The 19,487-nt window shown below is 35.5% G+C and overlaps 1 protein-coding gene across 2 annotated transcripts; it reads right to left on the bottom strand.

Annotated features, from left to right (window-relative positions):
- Positions 1–1,833: 1,833 nt before the first annotated feature.
- On the bottom strand, positions 1,834–18,632 carry LOC108763024 (putative uncharacterized protein DDB_G0294196). 2 transcript variants are annotated; one of them, XM_018510312.1, is made up of 2 exons: positions 18,563–18,632; positions 1,834–4,735 (listed from the first exon to the last, which is right to left on the bottom strand). In XM_018510312.1, exons 1-2 carry the CDS (start codon positions 18,569–18,571, stop codon positions 2,933–2,935), a joined length of 1,812 nt encoding a protein of 603 aa, XP_018365814.1. In that variant the 5' UTR covers positions 18,572–18,632; the 3' UTR covers positions 1,834–2,932. The 2 variants fall into 2 exon arrangements, with proteins under 2 accessions (XP_018365814.1, XP_018365815.1); XM_018510313.1 differs by lacking the exon at positions 18,563–18,632 and having other exon boundaries at positions 1,834–4,744.
- Positions 18,633–19,487: the final 855 nt, after the last annotated feature.

Here is a 19,487-nt window from a genome sequence, read left to right as displayed (position 1 = left end):
TTTAAGGTCAATATGGTTTTTTACAAAATTTTAATACGCAAAATTCATAAGAAATATATATTTTAATATTAATATAATTTTTATAATTAAAATTTTTCTAACATATATATTTATATGTTTTGATAAAGTTTTTATATTTTTACAATTTTTAATTTACGAAATAAAACGACCGCTAATTTTAAACAAATTAGTTTATTAACATTTATACACAAGAATTCGTACAATCCAGCATCAGATAAATTATAAGCAAATTATATCGAGATTACATCTAACGCTATCTTATACTTTATTTTAATGTTATTTTAATTTTAATGTTACATTCAGTCGCGCAAGCCGCAGCTAGCGCTTGTAAAGGACTCGCATTTATGAACGAATCACCATCAACTTTCGCTCACGCAGTCACTCTCGCCGAAGGTGCATCGCATCCAACATCAATTTCAGTTTCGAGACAAAGCTTAAATCTTTAATCAAGGCGGATTTATCGTTACTCAGCGCAATACTAAAGATTTATGTAGCGTTACCTGTAATAACGCTTGAATCAAATCGAACTAATAAATAGCGTTGCGGAAATGATTTATGCAGACGTTATCAGATTTGTTACAGAGAGAATTTAGGAGAAAGAGAATAGCAAAATGCATTCTTTCCAACACGATCAAAAAAAAAATGCATATCATGCAGGAGATAACGAGAAACATTCTAATGGTCTTTTCATTTGGTGATTATAATGATACCGAAAAGATGTGATACTTGATAAATGAATGTGATTATACTTATAAGTTTAAGTAAACTTTTAGTAAGACAAGAGAGATGCCGATGTCCCACGAGATTCGCCGATTCGCCCGCCGGGTGAAATCACGGATCTGTGCCAAACGTTTGTGAAATTGAGGACATACACGTATATACACGCGAGAGATGTGTCTCTCGCGTCGGCGGCTTCCTCGTCGGCATTGTGTGGTACCCGCCGGGGAAAGTTTATTTACAGTCGAAGAAGCATTTTCAATCCCGATGCGCGGCTCGATGCACGACTTCACGAGACCCCTGATCCTGAACGAGCTCTCCGTGTGTACCTTTGTATGCATGTATGTGTGCGTTTTGTTAAAATTAATTCGAACGATATACACACAGGCTATATTGTAAAACGTCAGCGCTAATCAATAGAGTTTTGATCTTTGATGAACTTGGATTTGGCCTTTTCTCCATGGAAATTTGACTGAGAAAGTAACTACACGAATTAATTACACAGTTGGAAAATTTATGTTCAATTTAACACATCTTACGTGTGTCTCCCAAACGGTCTACTCTTTTTGTGTTAATTTAACATAAGATGAATATGTTAGAAAGTAACACACATATTGTATAAAAAAAAATTAACAGAGGAATGGTAATAATAGTGGCACAATTTATAAGCAAATTATGGAAGCTTTTTTCCCGTAAAATTAATATTTATAATATAAGTATTAAATTTACACGTGTTTTTTTTTAATGATTTGTTGACGTGATTTATTTTAAATATATGTTTTCTCATGTTATTTATATATTTTAGAATTTACATTTTAAAATATATTATTTTTATCTTATACATTATTTTATTTATTCACTCATAAATTGTGTTACTAAGAAATGTTGGAACAATTTAACAAAAAAATATTTAGATAATATATTACATTATATTAAATTAACATTCAAATGTATTAAAAATTGCACACAAAACTTTAACAAGGACTCGAATGGACCGTTTCCAACACAAATACAAAATATCTTTTACTGTATACATTATACGAAATTTAATTTTTTTCTTAGAATATAAATATTATAAATAATCCGTTAGGTACACATATTAGTAGAAATTTGGCATAAGCGATAATATATAACATTATGGAGCTATTTAACTTGACAAATATTGTAAATGGCTTTGGGAAATTTGCGAGCGGAGACTAAATTACGAGACATTTTTCTTTCTTAAACTTAATTATGATCAAATCCAAGTGAAACGTAATAACTAATGCGAGTCCGGCGAGATTTTCGCCTTCTTTCGTGTCATGTCAAGCGCATAGATTAATCCTCCTCCTGTTAACATAAATATGCTTATTGCTACGGTTATGATTACGTTTTATGATTACGTGCTTCTTCGTGTTCTCCGCCGTCGAGAGTGCTCTTGCTATTATCAACGAAACTGGCAGTGCTCACGTCGCGGGCGCCGTATCAAGAATGGAAGAGAAAATCGAAATGGATAAGGAAGTGGAGCTGGAGTCACACAATTATGTACAGTGTTTACGTCGCAAATTAAATGCGAACTTGCGTAATCGGATACGCCGTTACATTGGCAGGCCCTTGTTGTAAAATACATACAATCGTAATTAATACCATTATATTCTCGCTAAGAGAATAACTTCCTCGTTATGCCAATTCTTTTCCCTCCCTGATGCCGCTATATTCTATTATGTTTGCCTCACGCATCTATCGGATCGAAATATGACGGAGAGTAAAATTTCGCAGAGGTAACTCACCGAGGGCAAAATGATTCGCAACGATTCGATTTCACTTGGATATTGGTATTCAAGGTTACTATCGTCATGACTCGCGTATACGTACTATTGAACTTACCAAGTCATCCTCCGTCCTCTCGCGAGCTATAAATAACTATGTTCTCTATGTGTACGTGTATATATGTATGTATATGTGTATGTATTTGTCATCAGTGTACGTGTATATCAATGCCATCAAAGGTTCGAGAAATTAAAGGACTTATATAAGAATAGATGAAGATAGGAAGATGCGAATGAGGGTCGTAAGAGACAAGCATGAGAGGAAGATCGAAGAGACAGAGGGACAGAGAGAAAAAGAGAGAGCTCGATTTCACCTTGCTAATATCGTCTTGTAGTGATTTTACACGACTCGTCGAAGTTTTACATCGATACGTTTATCTGTCTATTCACGCGCTGCCCAATTTGCCGCGATTATTCGTAATATATTGATAGTTCTTGTTGTGTGTGGGCAACGCGCCAACATTCAGCGCTAGTACCTTAGACACGATGTTGAGGTCCTCGCCACCTTGGCCCTGTACATTTCCTAAATCGCCAGCGACTCCCGACTGATAAAGCAAACGCTGAATCTGCTTGGCGGGCGTTTGCGCTCTTGGGATCTGCTTGAACTGCAGGTAAGGATTGTAAACGAACGTATTAGGGTTCCTTGATATCACGTTGAAATTGACCGCGTTCCTCGACGGAGGCGGTTGTTTGTTATCCAGATTAAAACCGAAATTGCCGACTGCATTAAAGGCCTCCTGTCTGTTAAATCTGGTAGCTGGTGCTACGGGTGGTTGGAAGTCACCCGTGTTAGGAAATGTAACGAAATTCTGTTGCAATCGCTGCTGATGCTGAAGTTGGGGCTGTGGTTGTTGAAGTTGGACTTGTGGTTGCTGACGGAACTGTTGGAAATGTACCTGCTCCTGATAATTCGTGCGGAATAATGGAGGCGCCGCGATGCTGGGAACTTCTAGAGATAAGCTCGGTTGAAGATGAATGGTAGGTTCCAGAGGTGGCTGAAGCGACAATACATTCGACTGTTCGAAGACGTGCGGTTTCTGCAGCAATGGAAACTGATTGTGCTGATGCAAACGGTAGATCCTTTGCTCCTCCAGCTGCTTCAAGCGCTGCTCCTCCAATTGTTTGATTTTAGTCTGTTCCTCCAAGTGTTTGATTCTAGCCTGTTCTTGAAGATATAATTGCTGCTGCTGCTGCTGCTGTTGTTGCTGCTGCTGCTTCTGTCTCAACTGCTGTTCATAAAGTTGACGTTGCCTGATGAGAAACTGCGTTTGTTGGATCTGTTGTTGTTGCAACTCCACCAGCTGTTGCTCCAGTAATTTCTGCTTGAACTCCAACTGTTCCTGAAGAGTCAGAGCCTGTCCATCGCCTGATTGTCTGTAAATTGGCACAACGCTCTTCGGTATACCAAGTTCATCCTGTTGCACCGTAAAGGCCGCTACCAGAGGCGCCTGGAGAATTTTCACTTCCTCCGCCTTAAGTTTTTCCTTATTAGTGCTAAAAGACGAAGTAACATTGCTAAACGGAGCTGTTGGACTAGATGCGGTCGGTTTTGGTGCAATTAGCGCACTGGCGCCGGTAATTCCGTTGCTGGCGCTTTGCGCCAAGCTCTCTGATAATTGCGTAAACGGTTTCAGCGTGATACTATCAATCTTGCTAACCGTGGGCGAGCTCGCGGAAGTTTTCTTTATTTCCAGCGAATCCTCTATAGATTCAGTTCGAGGCGTTGTACTTTTATCTGACGGACCCACGTTCTGCACGTGGTAGCTCCTGGCGTCGTCGTGACTCGCCTTTTCTATCATCCCCGGCGAACTCGAGGAAACGTACCTCTTTGACTCGAGAAAGCTCGAATTTTGCAGTTTCTCCTCATTGAGGGTTTCTTCATCTCCTGGAAAATTATCGAATGAAAAGGAACCTTTCGGTATCACGCCGATGTTCTTATTTAGATTCTTCTTCACCACTTCATCGAAAGATTTTTCAATAGTCATAATGAGCGTTTTTTCGTCTTCATCCTTTCGGTGTTCCGCAGATTCAGCTTCTAGTTCCGTCAGCGCTTTCAGCAACGCTTGCCTCAAGTTTTTGTCGAGTTTGACTGGAGGCGGTGGAATTTCGAGAGTCTTAGCTGAGGTTTCAGATTTCTGAGACCTAGCCAGACTGAGGCAGGCTGCTGCTACTAAAATTGTTATGGCTACCTGAAACATTATAATAAAATATTGAGACAATGCAGTATTACGTAGATGACGTTTATTAATAATTATTAAGTCTCGATACTTTTTTAATTGTGCGATTACGCTAAATTGTTGTAGCAAAATTTGCCTCTATAAGTCGCTAATAGATCGATTTCTTCAATCACTATCTTGGAGTCTTTTAATGCATCGTTAGGGAAGAGATAAACCAGTAGCAAAATTGATTAAATGCGATGATATTGACGAGATTTTGATGACACAAAAATGAACATTTATGACTGGGTTTCACTATATTGATTCGAGAGAGATTGAAAGCTAAAGTCTCTGTCCGCCTCAGTCTATCTCCGTGAGTCCCGTTATGAAGTGGAAGATTCACAACGGCCCGTAGGCGATTTTCTCCTCCTAAAAACATGGTAAACACGTACCTATGGCTTTCGAGCCGTACAAGCGAGACTGCGATTTGCATATTTTATGTAATTACGCGAGAACACACATATACATCTGCCGAAAAGACGCGCATGCATAATTAAATTCACACGCACACATATAAGTATATTCTTAGAAGATTGAAAATTGTGTACAGTAACGAGTATAACAGGTGTAGTAAGCTTTCCTTATTATTTTGCAGATTATATAAAAGTTTTTTTAATATTATGTATTATAAATATTATAATATTACTAAGTAAAAAAATACATTTTTAGAATTTTGTCAATCTTCTTAGGCTCGGTTCCAACAACGTAAGATTAATTTTAATTTCGCGGTTTAACTTATTGTTCATTTTTTAAAATTCTATTGTAAGAATTAGAAAAAGATGGAGAATAAATTTAACCAAGATTAAAGTTAATCTTGCATTGATTACCAAGATTAAGGTTAATCTTACGATAACTTTAATCTCAGTTTAACTCATTGTTTATCTTTTTCTAATTTTTACAAGAAAAAGATAAAAAATAAATAAAACCGAGATTAAAGTTAATCCTACGATAGTAAAAGCTTTACTTGTCACACATTAGGATGGTAATTCGATGAGTTAAGAGGTAAAGGAGACGAGTACCGAAGAGGAAGGAAACGATAAACGCGAGAACTCGGCGGGGATTCCATTATGTTTCTGTTGTACTCGAATGCAATTAGAAGCGCGTATCTTTAATTACGCACGTGTATAGAGCATATGTGCGGCTCTTGGGAATAAACTTTGATATTTAAGTGGAGAGAAACTCGGATGGAGATGCCTCAAAGCTTTGTTACATTACCGTAAATAATCGAAATCCAGCGCGTTGATGACTATTCATAAAAGCGCTCAAGTTCTTCACGAACGTGCTTCATCTTAACTCTCATAAAATTTTCGAAGTACCGTCAGTTTTATTGCATATACCAGTATCGACGAGTAACGTCTAGCACTAATATAGCTTTGGGACGTTTCACGTTCTCACGGTATTAAATTATATGAAAGTAACAGTAAATATATCGAAAGTGCTCAAGAAATTTTCTCCATGCTCCTTTTGTTTTTAAGGTTTTATGAGAATTGAAGTTAATGATGGACACTCGTTTTTGCGTTATGTTCAACTGCCTTTTGGAGAATGAATAGCGAATAATATATAGCGAATAAATTTTTTCTATCCATTAACAATAATCATCTTGACTTTGACGCCTATAATTATTTATTTTCACGCCATCTTAGGTAGTTATCAACGGACAATTTGGGAAAGTGCTGCCTTTGATGATGCTTTTACGTTTAATAGTCACGTTTCTTTCGTTTCCATCATAAAGACACGTGCAGACGATGAATAATATGAGAGACTTTTCGGATCGTGGTAATGTTTGATCATTCATTATCAAGACAGCGTTCGGATGCTATTTTAATCGAAGGATCGCACGATCTGTCGATTTTATGCGGAATTTATTCCAATGAATCTGCAACGTAATCCATCTAGACAGCACGAACGGCTACGCCCTGGAAAGGCCGCGAGCTATCTATAGGAAGCGATTTGTGGGTTTTGAACTTTCACCCCGATTACGATTCGTCAAATTGCCGCGGTGGGAGCTTCAATATGACGCGTCGCATGCGCGTCGAGAAAATTCCGTTTTCGCCGGATCGTAAAACGATGAAGGAGGAGAATTATTCAAGTATACTGTCAACCATAACTCCCTGCCAACCGTCAATCGGAGAAAATACCTCGGTAAATTTATCAGCGCACTTAACACTAAGTGTTAAGTGTGCGTAAACAAAGAAAAAAAGAATTAGGCGCTAACCACGTATTATACACGAGAACTGTACCTCTGACATTTGTAAAGAAAGTTATACCACACCCGGAGGAAACAACGGAACGACACGCCGGGTCAACGACGTAAACGTGAAGAATGATCAAATTATGTATTCATCGCGCAACATGCCCACTTATAAATGCCGGCACTTTTGCCCAGAAGGGGAAAGTCTATTAGACGCCTGTAAACCATCCCGTAATTTACACATAATAAAACGGGGGAACTGCCACGTTTAACGCTGCTGCTATGACGCAGCAAAATTGTCCCAAGCTTGTACTCTTCCCTTTGTACGATCTTGCCTGGATGGTTAATTTGACTTCCAAGACAACTTTATGAATCCAATTCTGATTTTAATCTTTATCTGTTTTCTGTGGCTGAACTAGTATACACTTTTGGAACTTAAAGTAAGATAGGTATATGTTTGATATTTGGTGAAAGCGAGAAAGAGAGGTCTACTACAGTCTAATGCAGGAATAAAAAACAGATCTTTTGTGTACACGGAGAAAAAATGTTTGATTGAATTAACTGAAATTCTGGTGGAAAATGAACGATCCAGAATTCGGGTTAAATCTACTGAAATTCTAATTGAAATAATCAACGTTCAAAATTTCCTGGTTAAATATACTAGAATTCTAATAGATTTAACCAGAAATCGAGTAGACTTGAAAGTCTTGAAAAAGCCTTGAAAAAGAATGGCTCAATTTTTAATCTTTAAAGGTGAGAGATTTCACTCTTTAGAGTGACAATTCACTTTAATGCCCAATTTCTTTACCTCTAGATATCTTAATTCAGGAGATATCTCCCAGATTATAATGGAGATATCTCCTGGATAAAGTTATCCGCAATTTATTTGAAAGTGAAGAAATTAGGCATAAAAGTTTTAAACTACGCATTGAAGATTGAAATTGTAAATTGAAAAATTGAAATTTGGCCAATCAAAACAAAAAGAGTTAAAATTTCTTTGTCCTTATTGGTCAAATTTCAATCTTCAATCTCTGATTCCGACCTTAGAGAATATAAGGGATGATTGTACCCTTTGAAACTGATTTTGGGTCGCAACTATTTTTTAAATTCATCCGTTTACGTAACTTATATGTAAACAAAGTTTCATTAGAATTTGACACTTCGAGAGGTTCCCTTGTTCATAATCTCTTTAGAAAATGAGAGTATATATGTATTGCGCGAACACGCGGAGGCGTAAGAACGTTAGAATGTTCATAAGACCTTTTGTTCACTTCGAGTCGCACACACACCGAATTATATCCCATCTCCGCGACTATAAACTTGCTGAGCATTGACAGTAAAAATGACGGAGTTGGCACGACGCATACCAACGGCTAGACAACTTTGGGAACTTTCTAAACTCGTAACAAGCATCCTCCCGATATTACAAGCATATATCCTGTGTTAAACCGGCTTCCCATTAATTTCCAGGTCGTATATGCAAACGGAAGGGACTTACAGATGTCGTATCTTTTAATAACGACCTGGATGCTAGAACTGATTCATGTCGTGAGTGCCTTTGACGTTGGTTTTACTTTCGAAACTCGCCGACTCTGAGAAGCCCCCGCCTGATACACATGGCAATCACCGTCGTGACGGGTTTATAGATACATGTTAAGTAACTCCCCACCGCACGTAATTGCAGAAACGCTAATTAATCAACGACGAAAAAGTCGAAACCCACATAAATATGTATATATGCGCCAGAAAAGAAACTATCATACGAATAGGAAGACGTTACCCGCGTGAGAGACCGTCCTACAACCGGTTGTTAAAATCTCAGGATTTCATATTTGGTTATCGCGAATCTTTGATTACGGATATTTTCGCATGGCGAACTCCTGACCCGTCATTTTCCATTGCGGAGACTACAACGCGAGTTTCACCGCCTACAAAATAGCTGCAATGCTGAATTGACAACACAAATGCGCGATAGGAGATAGCTATTGCAAACGAAACCTCGAATTTCGCGTGATATTAATTTAACATTATCCAACGAGACGAGCCATGCGTCTCATTGGATTAAAATTCTGTGCCATAAAAATTAAAATAATATTTGAGTTATTAAAATGTCGATAAAAGTTTAATTTAGAATCAAAAGTCGTCTTAATTCCGTTCTATCATAGATACAGGTTTTAAATAGCATGCGAGTGAAACTGTCAACTGAATGTTTGATAAACAGAATAGATTCAATTAAATACATAATGAGAGACAAACATTAACAATTGTAAAGTTAATTGATTCACGATGATAATCAACAATTATAATAATTGAGACAGTCGAGTCTCAATTATTATAATCATTTTCCAGATCTTGACATTTACTAAGTCCTACTTCATTCGGAATGGAGTGTGCCATTAAAGTAACCGGTTTTCAAACAATATAATTAACCTTGAGTCATGTATCATTGGATTCTTATGTCGTGTATTACTAGACATAAATCAATAATAAATTATAATTAATGGAGCCTTATAGATACAGGGAAAAAACAATTTTAATGATGTATCTAAAAATTTTTTAAATAGTAAGAAAAACACGAAGTAGGAACTAGAAGTCTATACGCAGAAAATTAAAAATTCAATTAGATATATGTTTGAAAATAATTTTATTAAAAATAGAATTAATTTCAATCTGTGTGTGTGTGTATCTGGCTAAAATCACACAGAAAAAAAATGTTTAATTGAATCAACTGAAATTCTAGAGTGGAAGATGAACGATTCAGAATTCTGATTAAATCTACTAGAATTTTAGTAGATTTAACTAAAAATTTAACAGACTTTTAACCAGAATTCTAGATCGTTCATTTTCCACCCCAGAATTCCAATTATTCAACCAAACATTTTTCCCCGTGCTTAACAAAATTGATGATTACAAATGAGTGATTACAAACAGAGCACGTGAATGATAAAAGGGATACCGAGAAACCTGTCGCGTTAATCGAAGAGAAGTACTTTTCACGCCGTGCGCGATCGGAGTGGGGAAACAGCGTGAGAGAACTCGTCACGTTGATCCGGCTCGCAATAACACTGCTGGCGCGGTAGAAGTAGTCAGAAGATAAGGAAGAAGAAACCTCGAGAGCAGGCGGCACTTTCACTCGGCAGTATGTCGAGGATGCGCAACGCTCGTGAACTTGCTTTACCTCGGTGTACTCTTGCCGCGGCGTGACAGGCATTAAGAGACTGCCGTCAGTTACAGACTCCAGCCTCTCGGCTTTTGTGCTGGATTACGACGAATCGGTTTGACGCAACATCGCCCGAGCGGCAACACGCCCGGCCGCATTTTTCTCACCGTATAACATCGACTGCGAAACTTCCTGATGAACATATCGAACGCAGGAAAAGCGCGCTTGTAAATTTGCAACTAATTATATGCGCGCGTAATACAAAATAACAACGTTTCCTCGCGTTAAGATAATAGCTCTTCTCACGCTCTTAATGAAAATGCATACGACATATTCTTGAACTCCTAATGTTTCTTTTAATTTTTGATGAATTCTCCAATTTTTGAGATTTTTCCTAAAATGTCGAAAAAAAGGCATCTTTGGTTAAACAATATTTTGCATTGAATTAATACACTGAAAAAAAAAGGCTGGTAACCAAATATTAAACGAAATAATTCCAAATAATATTCGGTTAATATATAACAGAAAATAATTTTCTAAATATTTAGTAAGTATCAAATATAATGATATAATCAATCATTTGGTAATACTTATTAAATATTTAGAAAAGTAAAATTATTTTTGGTTATATTAACCGAATATTTGATTAGAATTACTTCACTCAACATTTCGCAGCTATTATTAGATTTTTTTTCAGGCGCTCATATTAGAAATTATAGTCATTAAACGATTCCTCAAGACTGTTAATAGCATCATTGATGGTAAATTTTTAACAGATTCCTGGCAAAATTCTGTTTAAATGTCATTTGCGAAGACATATTATGTCGGAAATCGCAAAGTTATAACAAGTAATAACTAGTGTTCTTAGTCCGAATAAATTCTCGGAAAATTTGGGAAAAAAACGGGTTTTTTTCGGTTTTTTTCTTTGCCATATTTTTCCAGTTTTTTTTCTTTATTAAATAATTTTATTTATATATTTATATATTACTTTAGTAATAGAGAGTAAAAGTAAGAAGTAAAGAAGTAAAAGAAACATTTAAATTTCTTTTACTTTTAACAATTTTAACTTTAACTAACTTTGAAGAAATTTTTTTAGAATTTATGAATAAGTTTTTCTCCCCCCCCCCTCTCTCTGTCTCTCTCATGGCAAAGGCGTTGAATATTAAGAAAAGAAACCATACACGTAATGTGACATAAATTTATTTCTTTATTTTATACACACCCGTATACGCGTGTATAATGTACAGTCGGGGTCTAAAAGGTTGCAACCTAAAAGATACATCGCAAATCTTTTATTAAAAAAATAGAAGATTTGTCTCAAATTTCAAATACAATGATTCATTGTATTTGAAATTTGAGACAAATCTTCTATTTTTTTAATAAAATAATTTTTTAACATAATTTAAAGCAACATTCTATCATTAAATTCAAATATAAGCAAAAAAGTATTTTTTTTTTAAATTGAAGAAATTTAAGTTTTTCCTCGATTTTATTTTTCCGGAAAATTAAGAAAACTATAAGTTTTTTTCCGTATTTTTCGGAAAAAACGGAAAAATACACATTTTTTTTCCTCGATTTTATTTTTCCGGAAAATTAAGAACACTTTAAAAGAGTGTTTTTCAAATTTTTCCGTATTTTTCGAAAAAAACCGAAAAAAATCCGGTATTTTTTCTTCGATTTTATTTTTCTGGAAAATTAAGAACACTAGTAATAACGGTCCTGAAAACTTTTTTAGAAGAATCGATTCCTAATATAATGTAATCTTGTACTACATTGAAGTTTTGATTGAAAGGTCTGAAGAAAAGTTAAGTATATTGTCATTAAATTATCATGATTATCATCATTACGTTTCCGACACAAATTTACTTATCTCAGACTCGGACAAACGACATCCTATAATAAGCAAGGAAAATTGTTAGATTTATGGACCTATGATACTCAAGCTGCCCGAGAAGTTAATTTAGATCTGAAGATAGATCCTTAATCAATTTTGATCTTAGTTGACGATTTCACATCTGACAATCGTATTCAGCAGAAACAATACGTGTAAAAACAAGCAGAAAAGCGCTATTTTCCGTGTTCGAAGTTGTGTTTCCCAAGAATTGCGCAATCGATAAAATCTATTTCATTTTTGACTTATTTTCTCACATGTAATCATCTCTCGTCGTTGGCTTATCACGATGTACTTAGATATCTCATCTCCCACATTTTGAATTTACGGGATACAGAAACGCGGAAATGGGAAACGTGAAAGCGCGTCTCGGCGATGTCACCAAGCATGTACCGATTATACAACGAGTCCTTGGCGTTGAGTAACTCATAAACCTGACATGACAAGAGAAGATAAACCGATGCGCTCGAATGCAATTAAACGCGATGCATGTACAACCGCGGCGCGATAGGCCGTATCATATCGCTCAGAGTGAAAGTCGAAGTCTCCGTCGAAGGACCACGTCTCTACAGAAACAGTTATTTTAGCCCAAGTACAGAAGTGTTCATCAATCTAAATTGGTTCGAGATCGATAATTGGTTAGCCCGTTACTGAGATTTCTATCTCCTCTTCTGAGATTATTGTAGAAACTCCACTATTTTCCTCATGCTTCGACCGTTAGTCTTGAAAGATCGTCTACCAGACAAAGGATGCACACAGAAAAATATTATTCTATCGCTAAGAAAAGTGATTATTCAATTTACTTTCTTCCTTTTAAGTAACGGTTGTCTTCAACAAAGAATATTTTTCTTGATAATAATCTTAAAACATACTTATCGGAAATTTTAGAAAAATTCATTATTACGTGCTCTAAAGAAGTATTTATTTTCTTTTGAAAAATATTATAAAACTGAGCGAAGAGAGAAACTACTTTATAACGAATATAATACGACATATAATAAGCGAATTAAATTTGTTTTAATGTAATAATCTTGATTGAAATACTAGAATTCAGAATATATTTTGAATAAATGTAATGTTTGTGGTGAATTTATGATAATTGAAATTCTTGAAATACACAAGTGATTATTACCTGCATACAGTATTTTTCTACGTCCTGGTGAAAATTTTTCTCATGATTTTTATACGAATTGGAACATTTTTCAGAAATACTCAGAAATATTCGGAAAGTTTACATCTTCTCTTAGAATTTCTCATACAAGTGAATTCTGAAATATTCTGAAATTACTCATCCTATAATTTAAAAAAAATATTTAAAAATTTTTTAGATTTTATAATATTTTATCAGAAATTATACTTACAAAAAATCTTAGAAATCTTACGATATTTCATAATTAACATATATAAAAAATTCTAAGAAAAGATGTAAATTTTCTGAGAAATGTTACAATTCGTATAAAAAATGTGAAAAAGTTATAAAATTATATAGAAATTCTGAAAAATTATATAGAAATTCTGAAAATTTATATAAAAAATTCAGAGAAAAATGTTCACCAGGGTAATCTCGAGTATTCTTCGTCATTATACTTTGTACACGTAATCCCACTAATGATACTCGTGATAGACCAAGTCTTTTTGCGATCCGATAAAAAATCAGACTTGGAAAGTTACGTTCAGGATAGAATTAGCTATTATCCGCTCGACCAGAAGGAAAGCGTGAAAAATCCGTAACATGGGAGTGTCCTCGAGCGGTTAAATGCGATTGTTTCGACGTCGTACGTGACCTTATGCGTCACGGGATGAACACCGATGAAGAATCTGCGATCTGAACGAAAGGATGCCGGTGGGTGCGCGACTTTCCACTTTCGACGCAAAAAATCGTCGATTCAACGGACCGCGAAACTGTACGTTCGCGATTATTAAGGAAGCCATTGATTTACGGCTCACGTAGATATCTGGCGTAGTTGGACGGACGGGATCCGGCCAGATATCGATGCGTCTTATGAAACATCCGGAAACATCGTTCTTATTCAGAGAAGAGGCCACGCAGGTGGAATCTTTGGCTACCGTTACTATTACGTGCATGCCGTTCTCGATTAGAAGGTCCCATGCACTTCTAGGCGGCATGGTCGGTTGCCGTTTCGTAAGAACTGGTAAGAAGTGCCTACCGTGTAATACGTTTTATCCGATTTATCTCGTATTCAAGAATGGATCGTTGCGTCGTTTCGAAATGAAGGAGGGGGAAGGTGGAAGAGGAGAAGAAAACTTTCTTCCCGCGTGGTTCGAAAAGATGCCATCTGCTTTCGAGGGTCATCGAACCCACTGTTCTGACACAGGTATCCACACCCATCCCTCCACGTCATCAATCCCTGATATAATTACTTTCTCTCGAAATGCGCGCGCTATCGACCAGAAGTATCCCGTCGGCATGACCGTGCATTAAAATGAAGGATCTCAAATATAATCTATTCACGCGAAAGAGATCCTCGAAGATACTTTTTGCCGATACGTCGCTTATAGATCGTTGATTGGAAAACCGGAAAAACTGATCATTCAAGATATACTCGGAGAAAATTATCATGTGCGTTCACACAATTCTATAGAGTTGAATGCAAACCTTTACGATCCATCAAGTCAATTAGATTGTTTCAGACCGATTCCATTTCTCCGCCGCGCCCTGTGCCGATTTCGAATGAACTCTCACGTACACGCGTTTACGATATCATCGATATTTCCCCTGGTCCATTGATCGAACTTATATGAGGAGAGAGCCATATATAGTATGCATTTAGACCGCGACGAGTCTAATATTCTCAATTCGAAAGATTTCACTATTTTTTTTCTCTTCGCCTTTTCTTTTTTTATGTGTACGACATATTCACTTTTTTTCACGGTGCAGCGATCAATCTCGATCGTTTCAAACTAATGACTCGCACGTCGACCTTAAGTTTCAACCTACTCGTGAAACTCTAATTCTAATGTTAATTAACGCAACACGCGACCGTGCTACATGACAACTGGGTCGTTAGAAGTGCATATCCATCAACGTGTGCTTCGCGTGTTTCGCCTTCGCACGATTCGCGAGCAAGTAGAAATTGATCCAGTGGTCCAGACTTGCACCGGAGCACGTCGATTCATTAATGCGATTGGTAATGAGCCTAGTCTTTTACGGTGAATTGCCGTAAAGTGGACGCCGACAGCGTACATAAATTGCGGAGACTGCGGAGAGGATCAACCTCTTTATTCGAATCAGTGACTATAAAATAACTATATTTAGTTTCTGCGTTTTTTGAATTAATCTCGAAAGCAGCACCGTTATAGAATGGCCTTAAAAACGAAGATGAAATTAATGTTTACTAGCGTTTGTCACGAATTTTTACCTGATTAGCGAAAGTTGTTTCCAAAAGCAAAATTATTGATGCTTTAGATTTTAAAGTTTGAGGTACTTTATAGACTTCAAAAAATAGAAAACATTAGTTTTTCAGCAAATAAATTAAATATTAATTTTTAAATCAATGTCTTTTTTAATCTAAAATACATATTTTTATATTAATTTATTAATATTTATATACACACACAGCATTGGTAGATAAAAAGTAGGTATAAAAGTAGGTGAAAAAAGCAAAGCAATTTTTTAATTAACCATTAATTAAGAATATATTAAAAAGTACAACATAACTGTGCAATAATAAATAATAATATAAATAAAAATATAAATAATCATAAGTAAAATTAGACCGCTTATTCTGTAACTCTTAATGATAATATCATTATTGTTACATTCTCGTTACGCAGATTTTATACATGATAAAAGAGCTATGCAACGACAATGTAATGGCACTGACATTGTTATTAAAAGTTACAAAATAGGGACCGATAAGAATCATGAGAGATCCTATTTTCCATCCTATTTTCAATCAAAGCGCACGTTTGGCAATATTCATATGCAAATTTGCAAATACATTTTGCAGTTACATAAACCGCGTGCTGAATCAATTTGTCGGAGTTGGAACGCAATCATAAAATGAAGTTGGAATATCCAGCTTCAAATTACATTGATCGTCAATTTAATGATGATAATGGCAGACTCAACAGTTGAGTGAGCGCTCGCTGCTATTGATATATTCTTCTAGATCTAAAATCTGGTTAGACGATCTAAAAGAATACACCAATAACAGCGAGCGCTCACTCAACTGTTGAGTTTGCTGAACGCAGCCAATAACAAGGATCTTGAAAAACTGCAAAGAACTTATTGCAAAAAATATCAGTCGGGAATCGAATCTGAAGCCTTATTCTAAAAAAATATCATATACGAAAATACTAAGGAAATCTATAATTACAATATACTATAGTATTTATGTACATTTTCATATGCGATATTGGATCTCATTTTGTGCAGACACGTCTTATCAATTTGACTGCCGAGGTATAAGGAGATATTTGCAAATGTATATAAACATTATCAAGCATCACCATCCACTTTAACCAAAAATAGGATTGTTTCTCTTATTTGATTTATAAATCTGAAACGTGGCTGATATTCACAGTATGTTATTTTTCATATTACACGATATCGACATTACGTATTGAATCATAAATTGCTGTCGATAACTTTCTACATACAGTAGCGTATTTTCATTGAAAGTGACAAATTAATATTTGCAGGAAATATTACACAATAGGATAGCGCGAAAAATCGGGCTAACCAAACAAACGATTCATTATAAACAGCTATCGAAAACTGTTAAATAGAAAAGCCCGTACAATATGTACACTAGCGAATCTGGAAGTCGCGAAACATATGATGGAAGAAGAAAGTGGCCACCGTGAAATGCTCACACCGTAGGTTTCTTCGCAGATAGAAACTCAAGTATCTCTACTTGAGTATCAATGTGTACGCATTTAGCACGTATTAGAATTACTTGCGGAAGGACTGCTATCACTGAGTAATAGCATTTAATTTTGTCATGTATGACAACTTTATTAAGTTAGCTTGGATTATCGGTTGTCTCGCTTAACGAAGAAAAAATGAGAAAAAATTTAACGTACGATATTAGTTTTTTTTTTGTCGAGATATCTTAATTGAAACCTGTCGAGACTATCTCGATTACTATATAGTATTCGATTACTTTTCGTTCGTATTATTTATTATACGTATTTTTTAAGATTCTTGTTCACTCACTATTATTTTAGATGGTGACATCAGAAGCGGGAAAATACACAATAAAAATTTTTGCAAAATGGATTAAAAAAAATATGTTTCAACAAAACAACACTTACAATCGATAGAACCGACTCATAAAATATATTCTTCCTTTTTGTTTCGTTAATTAATAAATAACATATCTGGAAATAAATAATGCATAATTAAAAATGAATAAGCTATGTTTACAGATCACAAACAGTCAAATTATTAATACACAGAAATAAATATGGTTTACTTTTTCTCCAAAACAAAAAAAGAGTTTTTGATATTCATTAAAAATGTCTTTTGTATTGATTAAAAATATTATTTCATCAAAAAATATTTCTATTTAAATATGACTTTTGCGAGAATTTTTTTCTCGCTTCTAACGTCACTCAAACTGAGATAGCAGTGATGAGGAAACAGGAGCTTTAAACTCGTGTCGCACTACGCATTGAAGATCAATGATTGTAAGTTGAAGATTAGAATCCAGCCAATCAGAACACAAAATGGATTAAAATTAAAATTATCTGCCTGGTTGAATTTTGATCTCTAATCTTCACAATCCTCAGTCTCCAATGCGTAAAGTGTCACAGACTTTAAGATCACATTAGACTACGCATTGGAAATTGCAAATTGAAGATTAGAATTTGATAAATAATTTTAATTTTAATAATTTTAATTTTCGTTCTTGTCAAATTTTAATCTTCAATTGGCAATTTTCAGTCTCTAATGCATACCCAGGACACCTATCATGGAACAAGGTCGGAATGGCTTCCGATAGGAATTATTCAATTATTACCTAGATTTCTATTGTGTTTTCTAAAGAAAACGGAATAATTCCGACCGATATGTTCCATAACAGATACCCAGATAGCACAAAAAGGATTCAGTCTTTTGTCATCAATTTCGAGTCCATTTTCAAATACAAAAAGAATTCTTTTCAGAATTGTTCAGAAAAAGAATTCTTTTTGTGTCTGAAAATGAATTCTAAATTGATGACATAACAAACTGAATTCTTTTTGAACTCTCTGTGCTGTCTGGGTAGTTTGGCTTCACGACATTACAATAGCGTCACCACATAAAGTTTTCCCTTGAGTTTTCCTAAACCTCGATCCAATCACTTCGCACTCAACGAGATTGACATTATTCGAGTCACTGTCACTTGGCACGAGAATACGTAATCCACCACCGCGAAGAGAACAGCAAGAATATGATGTTAAAGAAAAAAAAAAGGGCACATCTTCTTACATCATGGAGCAAGAAGAAATCGATACAGATGTTACGGAAGAAACAAAAAAAAAGAAGAGAAAATCAAAGGAAAGTTCACTAAGCGGGAAAGCTGATCAGTGAATGAATGGTTTCGTACTCACCAAGCGCATGATGCTGTCTGTGCCCACGCTCGTTCAGTACTCGGCTTTTACTCGGGAAGATGATCTCCTGAATAGGTAGGTAGGTAGGTAGTGATAGTCCCTGATTCGCGTTGGAGGTGGGGTCACGTACCCCACCGGTGTTAACACACGTATGTATGTATAAGTTACATGTGCAGGTGGCAGGTTCACTGTCCACCAGCTGCGTCTCGCCGCTTTCGGTCGTCGCGGATCGGCTCCTTTGAATACCGCTGCGTTCTCGTGACCCATTTCCATCGCGTTCCCGCGCGTTGGGAAAGGGAGGGAAATGGGGATAAGTTACTTCGGATGAGTACTTACGTGTCACGTGGCTGACATTCGAATACGAGGGTACTGTAAATACAGTACTTAAGTACCGATCTCGCTCTACTCTTATTGTACACAATCTTTTTGAAAGAAAATTAACACGAATTGCACCTTTCCAAAACAATATCACTATTATCTTCTTGGCTCGATATATCGATGGCGATACTCTTATGAAAATTTTTGTCAAAATTTTTATATGAATTGGTGGAACATTGAAATACAGTATTTCAATGTTCCACCAATTCATATAAAAATTCTGACAAAAATTTTAGTATTTTAAATACTGAGAAAGTCTTCTCTTTGAATGTTTTATATATGTAAATTCTAAAATATTTTAATTATAAGATTTCTAAGATTCTATTTATTCTCATTTTATAATTTGTGAAAAAATACCTTAAATTTGTTCAGATTTTATAAGATTTCAATAAAAGAAATAACAATAAGAGTAATTATGAGCCAAATAAAACAAATTTAATGTAAATATAATACAGTTGACATTAAACATAAAAATAAAACAAGATCAAAATATATATCTACCTAAAACTCATTTTGAAAATGACTTGAAGGTGGTCGAAGCGTTAGT

Source organism: Trachymyrmex cornetzi, unplaced genomic scaffold, assembly GCF_001594075.2.
Source record: "Trachymyrmex cornetzi isolate Tcor2-1 unplaced genomic scaffold, Tcor1.1 scaffold335, whole genome shotgun sequence".
NCBI classification, from domain to species: Eukaryota; Metazoa; Arthropoda; class Insecta; order Hymenoptera; family Formicidae; genus Trachymyrmex; species Trachymyrmex cornetzi.
The sequence above is the reverse complement of the archived record's forward strand: the minus strand, read 5'-3'. Positions and strand labels throughout refer to the sequence as shown.